Here is a 9,361-nt window from a genome sequence, read left to right as displayed (position 1 = left end):
AACATAAAGTGAAAAATAATAGATGATTTTTTTAAAATGATGATGAAATCAGATCAGACCTATTGTCATGTTTAATCCCAGTGAGAGTCAAGTTGGGAATTGATAATTTCTTCTTCTTTTTTTTTTTAACACAAGATCAGTTTAGTATACATTAAGTAAAGATTTCAACAGTTTGCACTCCCATAGAAACACAAAGCGAAATATACTGTTTGAGTACTCATTATAGCATTAAGCCTCAATGTACAGCACATTAAGGACAGAGATCCTACATGAGGAGTAAGTGCACCATGACTCCTGTTGTTGACTTTACAAATTGACACTCCTGTTTATGGCATCAGTAATCTCCCTATGCACCGGTCATGAGTTTTCAAGGCTATGGAAACCCCTTGAGTTCTCCGACTCTTATCTTGTTTAGACAAGGTCATAGTCAAAGTGGAGGTTCTCTCCTCCCTTCAGAGAAAGGTACCTCCTTCATTGAAGACCTGTTCTTTCCACTGGCATCTCACTCACAGAGATCTTTTTGCCAGAGTGTCTTGGCTTTCCATGCCTGAAATACTCTCATGGGCTTTTCAGCCAGATTGGAATGCCTTTAGGGCTGATTCTGAGGCCAGAGTGCTGTTTAGGACATCTGCCATTCTATGAGTCTGCTGAGTATCTCACTTCCCATGTTGGATCATTCTCCCCTTTATTTATTCTATTGGTTAGTGTTAGCAGGTACTAGACTTGTTTATGTGCTCCCTTTGACTATTAGTCCTTTCATTATGATCAATTGTGAACTGAAATTGATCACTTGGACTAGTGAGATGGCATTGGTACATGCCACCTTGATGGGACTGAATTGGAATCCCCTGGTATGTTTCTAACTCTACCATTTGGGGCAAGTCAGCTTGAGCATGTCCCAAATTATACATCTCTTCCCTCTCTTATCCCCACTCTTATGTTTAACAGGGATCACATTTCAGTTAATTTTCACCACTTAAGAATAACTGTGTGATAATTACAGAATTAAACCAGTCATATTAAGTAGAACAGACAAAAAAATACTAAGAGGGATAATGTATTAAGTTGTTCATTAACAGTCAGGGCTATGCTGATCAAGTCACCATTTCTCATAGTGTTCATTTCACTTTAACAGGTTTCCTTTTTTGTGCTCAGTTAGTTGTCACCTGTCAAGGAGAATAAGTGGTATTTGTCCCTTTAGGATTGGCTTATTTCACTCAACATAATGTTTTCCAAATTCCTAACAGGGATCACTTTTCAGTTAAAATTTAAACACCTAAGAATAATTGTGTGTTAATTACAGAGTTCAACCAATGGTACTAGAACAAAAAAAATACTAAAATGGATAAAGTATTACATTGTACATCAACCGTCAAGACAAGAGCTGATCACGTCACTGTTTCTCATAGTGTCCATTTCACTTCAACAAGTTTCCCCTTTGGTGCTCAGTTAGTTATCGCCAATCAGGGAGAACATATGATATTTGTCCCTTTGGGACTGGCTTAATTCACTCAGCATGGTGTTTTCCAAATTCCTCCATCTTGTTGCAATTGACTGGGTTTTGTTGTTTTTGACTGCTGTATAGTATTCTATAGAGTACATGTCCCATAATTTCTTTATCCAGTCTACTGTTGATGGGCATTTGGGTTGGTTCCAGGTCTTAGCTATTGTGAATTGAGCTGCAATAAACATTAATGTGCAGACTGCTTTTTTGTTTGCCAATTTAATTTCCTTTGGGTAAATTCCAAGGAGTGGGATGGCTGGGTCGAACGGTAGGGTTATCTTCAGGTTTCTGAGGAATCTCCAGACTGACTTGCATAGTGGCTTGACCAGTTTGCATTCCCACCAATAGTGGGTTAGTGTCCCTTTTTCCCCACATCCTCACCAGCATCTATTGTTGGTAGATTTCTGAATGTGAGCCATTCTAACTGGAGTGAGGTGGAACCTCATTGTGGTTTTGATTTGCATTTCCCTGATTGCTAGTGATCTTGAACTTTTTTTTCATGTGTCTGTTGGCCATTTGGATTTTCTCTTTTGAAAAATGTCTATTGAGGTCCTTGGCCCATCTCTTAAGTGGACTGTTTGTTTTGATCTTGTGGAGTTTCTTGATTTCTTACTCCACAGATTTTTCAATGGCTTGGGTGGATCTGGCTGCAGCCAGGAGCCAAGAGCCAGGAGTCAGGAGCCAGGAGCCAGGAGTTTCTTCCCATCACCCACATGAGTTGCAGGTGCCCAATCACTTGGGCTATCTTCCACTGCATAGTTCAGGCCATTAACAGGGAGCTGGATTGGATGTGAACCAGCACAAATGTGGGATGATTGTTTCACAGATGGCAGTTTTATCTGCTGCACCTTCATGTTGGCCCTCATGAACAATTTTTTAACTTACATGAAATGTATGGGACTCTATAATTACTATTGATGTATGAGTGTTACAGTAGAGGAGGTACAGCCACTGGCTTCATTGAATATTTTTCTGCTAACTTCTTTGAACTCTTTTGATTTCCATTTTGTATTTTTTCATTCATTTTCCTTTGTAGAGTAATTGTAGTCATATAGTTTCCAGCCAAACTTTTACCTACTCGTTCTATTATTTCTGTGAAATTACTCTTTCTTATAATATATTTGATTTTGTAACATCTCCAGCATCCTCCTTTAATTTTCTTGTCTGGTCTTGTAACTATCACCTATGTGTATCTTAATAATCTATTCTATGCAAATCCTTCCACTGTGAACCTCAGGTCATTTTTCTTGGTGTTTTCATTATGAGGTTATCAACTGCCATAAAATTGTGTAAGTTGTTCTGGGAAGTTTCATGGACACAGTTTTTCAGAGCCATTTCAGGAGAATCTGGACAATGCCTCCCACACAGCATCATATTTCTTGGTAATTGTGAATATTTATGGAATTGTGAGATTACCTTTGATTTTTTTGGAAATGTCAGTAGGTTCCTTCTAAATCCATATATCTTACCTGTGTTATTGTTCTAGGAGGTGATGTTTTCTTTGATTTATAGCTCATAGAAAATTTTTATTTGTTTTTCTTTTTACCTTAATTACAATAGTATATGTTTTAAATAGATTTTATATATTTGAAAGACAGAGTTACAATGAAAAAGGAAGAGAGCGAGTGAGAGTGAGAGATAGAGAGAGAGAGAGAAATCATCCTTCTTGGTTCACTCCCAAAATGCCCACAAAGTCTAAGACTGGGCCAGACTGAAGGCACAGTACAGAAGATTTTTCCAGGTATTTCACAGGGGTGCAATGGACAAAGAATTGGTCTATCATCCAGTGCTTTCCCAGACACATTATCAGGGAGCTGGATCAGTGTGGAGCAGCCAGGACTAAAATTTGTATCCATATGGGATACCAGAACTACAGACAGTTACCCTATCCACTTTGCCACAATATCAGCCTCAATAGTCTAGTTTTTTACAGTTTGTTTACATCCTTGTCATTCTATCATTGCTACTAAAATTATTTATTTATTTTCATAGTAATCATAATATATTTTATTTCAAAACATATTTTTTGTTTTTGCATTTGAGTCTATAGCTAACACCTATCTCTCTCTTTTTTTTAAAGACTTTATTTATTTGACAGGTAGAGTTACAGACAATGAGAGGGAGAGACAGAGAGAAAGGTCTTCCTTCTGTTGTTTCACTCCCCAGATGGCCACAATGGCAGGAGCTGCACCAATCCAAAGCCAGGCACCAGGTGTTTTTCCTGGTCTCCCATGTGGGTGCAGGGGCCCAAGCGCTTAGACCATCTTCTACTGCTTTCCCAGGGTATAGCAGAGAGCTTGATTGTAATAGGGGCTGCCAGGACTAGAACCTGCTCCCATATGGGATGCAGGTGCCTCAGGTGGAGGATTAACCTACTGTGCCATAGAGCTGGCCCCCTATATATTTCTTTAACTTGGTATTGTAAGCCAGTCTTAGCACTGTGAATGCATGGTCATCATGGTTGAATTTTTCATTATGAGATCACCAGCTCCAAAAAATATTATAGTTTTTGTGACAACCATCATGGACATGTATTTTCAGAGATGTCCTAGATTCATCTGATAATTCATTCTTGCAGTTAACAAATACCCTTAATGATTATTTGAGACGTTTCAATTGTTGAAAGTTTTGATGAATAGTTCTATATACATATTTCCTTTAAGAAAATTGTGGTTAGGAAAGAAAAAATAAGATTATTGTGGTAAGTTATATGGTCTTTGATTTCTCTTTTCTGAAATATATTTTTTGTTTTTCTTTTTTTAATGTACTTATAATAGTCTGTTTTAGAGTAATGTCATATTCTCTTTTCACACAATTATTGTTTAAACTAAAATTATTCATTTATTTTCAGTAATTATAAATGAATTTTATTTCTTCTTAAATTTTTATTTGTATAAAAAGAACAGATTTCATGAAGTTTATAGATACAATTCCAGGAAAATGACCACAATTTGCCCCCTCCCTCAATTCCCCCTCTGGCTTTCTTTTTTCTTTAATTTTTTCAAAAACAATTAACATGTACTTTATAATCACGGATTTAATGCACCAGTAATGACAATGTTCAACAAGTAAAAAGTAGGAAAACCATTATTCCACAAGAAGATAGAGAAGGTCATAAACAATGAGTATATCATACTGTCAATTTCATTTTTATGCATTTTGTTTGTTGTATCCTACATTAACTCCAACATATAAGAGAAAACATGCATTGCCTTTTTTGTCGCTGGCTTATTTCACTTAGCATAATGGACTCTAGTTGCATCCATTTTGTTGTAAAAGTTGGGATTGCATTCTTTTTTATGACTGAGTAGTACTCCATTGTGTATATATGCCCTATTTTTATTTCATAATATTTCTTTTTTTAAAAGATTTATTTCTTTATTTGAAAGGCAGAATTACAGAGAGGCAGGGAGAAGTCTTTCTTCTGCTGCTTAACTCCCCAGATGGCTGCAATGGCCGGAGCTGTGTCAATCTGAAGCCAGGAGCCAGGAGCTTCTTCCATGTCTCCAATGTGGGTGTAGGGGCCTAAGGACTTGGGCCATCTATGGCTTTCTTAGGCTATAGCAGAGAGCTGTATTCGAAATGGGGCAGCTGGGACTCAAACCAGCACCCATATGGGATGCGGGCATTGAAGGCATTGTCTTTACTCACTGCGCCACAGCACCGGCCCCTCATAATATTTCTAACTCTTTAGTTTTGTCTTTGATATTATGTGTTTTATCTATATATCACTAATAACCTTTGTCAATATGAGGTCATCATTTATATCAAAACTGTTAATTGTCCTTGCAATCTTCATTTACACAAATCTTAAAGCCATCTTAGGTCCCACCAGTTATTCACCTTTTCTTGATGACATTTTTTTAAAAAACGTTTTCTCAGTCATTGGGGAACTTTGAATTTTCCTATGTTTTTTAAACTACCCAATTGGGTAGTTTAAAAAACCCATGTATCATCATCTTTCATTTATGATTATTCTCAAAGAAATGGGATTGTTTTACCTTCTCTTTATTTCCCATTTTAAATGTAATTTTAATTATGTATTTTTCAGCAACTGCCCTTACAATTGTTTGTCATTCTATTATTACTCTTACCAGATTACTCATTTATTCACACATAATAATCCCTAAGTTATCATGCATACATATTTTCATAATAATCTTAAGCCTTCTGATAATTCACTGTTTTAAGTAATATATTTTTGCTTGTTCTCAATATTTATAAGATTTTGCTTTCTAAGAGTTTCAACAGGAGGATTGTGCTGCATCTTCCTGAAGAAGGTTAAGAACAAAAAGATGCACCTGGAGTTTGCCTGGAGCCCTCTGCACGTCTAAGCTCGGGTGGGATCTGCAGTCCTTCGCTGGAAGCCGCTCTTGCTGAATGCAAATAGAAACCAGGCCAGCTCTCCTCAGTGGACAGTTGGTTACCTAGCAGAGGTGTCTCCTACTGAAGGTATCCTTGGCGATACTCTAAGCCATAAAAAGACAACTTGCACCCGTTTGTCTGACATCTACCCTGTCAAGTGTCCATGATGCTGGGTCCCGAGGGAGGTAAAGGCTTTGTGGTCAAGCTCCGTGGCCTGCCTTGCTCCTGCTCTATTGAGGATGTGCAGAACTTCCTGTCCGACTGCATGATTCATGATGGGGCTGCAGGCGTTCATTTTATCTACACTAGAGAAGGCAGGCAGAGTGGTGAGGCATTTGTCGAACTTGAATCAGAAGATGATGTCAAAATGATCCTGAAAAAAGACAGGGAAAGCATAGGGCACGAGTACATTGAGGTGTTCAAGTCTCACAGAACTGAGATGGATTGGGTGTTGAAGCACAGTGGTCCAAACAGCGCTGACACCACTAATGATGGCTTCGTGCGGCTTCGAGAACTCCCGTTTGGATGCACAAAGGAAGAAATTGTTCAGTTTTTCTCAGGGTTGGAAATCGTGCCAAACGGGATCACTTTGCCTGTGGACCCCGAGGGCAAGATTACAGGGGAGGCCTTCGTGCAGTTTGCCTCTCAGGAGCTGGCAGAGAAGGTGCTAGGGAAGCACAAGGAGAGAATAGGGCACAGATATATTGAGGTATTTAAGAGCAGTCAGGAAGAAGTGAGGTCATGCTCAGATCCTCCTCTGAAGTTCATGTCTGTTCAGCGACCCGGGCCCTATGACAGGCCTGGCACAGCCTGGAGGTATATTGGCATTGTGAAGCAGGCAGGCTTGGAGAGAATGTGGCCTGGCACCTACAGCGCTGGCTATGGGGGCTATGAGGAGTACAGTGGCCTCAGCGATGGCTACGGCTTCACCACTGATCTGTTTGGGAGAGACCTCAGCTACTGCCTCTCAGGAATGTACGACCACAGATATGGAGACAGCGAGTTTGCAGTGCAGAGCACCACCAGCCACTGCGTCCACATGAGAGGGCTGCCATACAAAGCGACAGAGAACGACATCTACAACTTCTTCTCTCCACTTAACCCAGTGGGAGTCCACATTGAGATCTGCCCAGATGGAAGAGTGATGGGCGAAGCTGATGTGGAGTTTGCCACCCACGAAGAAGCTGTGGCAGCGATGTTGAAAGATAGGGCCAATATGCAGCACAGATACATAGAACTCTTCTTGAATTCCACCACAGGGGCCAGCAACGGGACCCACAGCAACCAGGTGATGCAGGGCATGGGGGTGTCCGTGTCTCAGGCCACCTACAGTGGCCTGGAGAGCCAGTCAGTGAGCGGTTGTTATGGCACTGGCTATAGTGGTCAGAATAGCATGGGTGGATATGATTAGTTTTGTAGAAGCATTTGAGTTAATTTCAATCAAATTTTCAGAGGCAGCCAGCAAGCAGTGAAAAAGCAGTGATTACCCTAGAGGAAGCTGTGGGACCCATTTTGCACCATGAGTTTGTGAAATCTGGATTAAAAAATTACCTCTTCAGTGTTTTCTCATGCAAACTTTTCTTCTAGCATGTGATATTGAGTAAACGAAACTATTTTCTGCTTTTCTCGAGTAACATTTTAGTAGTATCCTTCTGAGTGATGTTATCTGAGTTAAAGTAGTTTAAGTATGCTAAATAGTGGATCTTTTACACCACACCACAGTGAACACCTTGGGGAGATGTACTTTTGTGGAAAACTCAAAGGTGCTAGATCCCTAATTCAAAGAGAAACATTTCTCATGTTTGTTCATTCTAGTTTCTATTTTCATTTAAATCTTTTAGGTTAAGTTTAAGCTTTTTAAAAGTTAGTTTTGAGAATTGAGACACAATACTAATACTGTAGGAATTGGTGAGGTACTGACTTAAAACTTTCTTTGTACTGTGATTTCCTTTGGGGTGTATTTTGCTAAGTGAAACTTGTTAAATTTTTGTTAACTAAATTTTTTTCTTAAAATAAAGACTTTTTCACAATAAAAAAAGAGTTTCAACAGAATATTTGTGTCATGTTTTATTTATTACTATTTAGGTAAATGGTGACATATATCATTGATTTATGTTTCCTGGAAAAGATTTCATTTGTTTTCCCCTTTTAATGCATGATGGACTGTTTTTAGCACCTTACCTGACATTGGTTTTGCACACCTCATTCCTTTTTTTTAAAGTTTTCTTTATTTAAAAATCAGAGCTATAGGGATGGGAGGTAGGAGGGGAAGGAAGAAGGGAGGAAGAGGAGAGAGAAAGGGAGAAAAAGAGAGGAAGAGAGAGGGGAGAGAGAGAGAGGAAAGAAGGAAAGAAAGAAGGAAAGGAAGGAAGGAAGGAAGGAGAGAAGGAAGGAAGGAAAGAAGGAAATAAGGAAAGAAGGGAGGAAGGAAAGAAGGGAGGAAGGGAGGAAGGGAGGAAGGGAGGAAGGAAGGAAGGAAGGAAGGAAGGAAGGAAGGAAGGAAGGAAGGAAGGAAGGGAGAGACCATCCATCTGCTGTTTCACTTCTCAGATGGCTGCAACAGCTAATTCTGATCCAGGTTGAAGGCTAAGAATTTCATCTAGTTCTCCCACAAGGATGGCAAGGGTCTAAACCCTTAGGCCACCTTCCACTCCTTTTCTCAGGTCATTAGCAGAGAGTTAGGTCAGATGTGGGACATCTGCCCATACAGGATGCTGGCATCACAGGTAGTGTCTTGACTTATTAAACCATAAAGTTAGCCTCCACTCTTGTTAATAAATTGCTTATTTTTCTCACAGTGATCACAATATTATTTTACTGCATTTGCATCTCTTTATCATTCTAGTTTATACCTTAGCATTATACGTATTACCTTTGTGTGTCATAGTATCTAGAAACCAGAGCACTCCATGTTATCTTGTTCATTGTGATTTTATCAATGCTGTGAAATTATAACTACCTCACAACCTTTATGTACACATTTTTTTCAGATAAATTTAATGTGATACCTGGCTGTTAACTCTTTATAGGTAGCATTTTGCAGATATTGTTGATATTTTGGGGGATCAAAATGTACCTCTTATTATTGAAAGTAACATAGTTCTACATAGTCAAGGCTTTTAGTTTTTTAAAGATTTATTTTAAGGGCAGAGTGGAAAAGAAAGATGGAGGGGGGAAATTCCACGTATTTGTGCACCCATCTAATTGCCACAGCAACTGGGACTGAGCCAGGCCTAAGCCAGGAGCCAGAAACCCCATCTGGAGCTTTGATGTGGATGGCAGGAAATGGATTATTTAGACCATAATCTTATGCCTCCAAGGTACATTAGCAGAAAGCTGGGTCAGTAATGCAGAATAGATTGTACTTCTACCAGGCATCACAGTGATTGATAAGAGCAAGCCCATTGGCTTAATCCACTGTACCAGAACATCATCCCCCAGACATGCTTATTTTACTTATGTAAAATGGTATGATCTTTGGTATAAATATGT

At 39.2% G+C, this 9,361-nt stretch overlaps 1 protein-coding gene across 1 annotated transcript; it reads left to right on the top strand.

Annotated features, from left to right (window-relative positions):
• The first annotated feature begins 5,778 nt into the window (after positions 1-5,778).
• On the top strand, positions 5,779-7,777 carry LOC149119502 (heterogeneous nuclear ribonucleoprotein F-like). The gene has a single exon (XM_089325162.1). It carries the CDS (start codon positions 6,033-6,035, stop codon positions 7,278-7,280), a length of 1,248 nt encoding a protein of 415 aa, XP_089181288.1. The 5' UTR covers positions 5,779-6,032; the 3' UTR covers positions 7,281-7,777.
• Positions 7,778-9,361: the final 1,584 nt, after the last annotated feature.

This window comes from Oryctolagus cuniculus, chromosome Y, assembly GCF_051225735.1.
Source record: "Oryctolagus cuniculus isolate XC-2025 breed Fujian yellow rabbit chromosome Y, ASM5122573v1, whole genome shotgun sequence".
Lineage (NCBI taxonomy): Eukaryota > Metazoa > Chordata > Mammalia > Lagomorpha > Leporidae > Oryctolagus > Oryctolagus cuniculus.
The sequence above is the reverse complement of the archived record's forward strand: the minus strand, read 5'-3'. Positions and strand labels throughout refer to the sequence as shown.

Coding starts and splice junctions, on each gene's coding strand:
- LOC149119502 (XM_089325162.1), top strand. CDS start 6,033: ATGATGCTGGGTCCCGAGGGAGGTAAAGGCTTTGTGGTCAAGCTCCGT.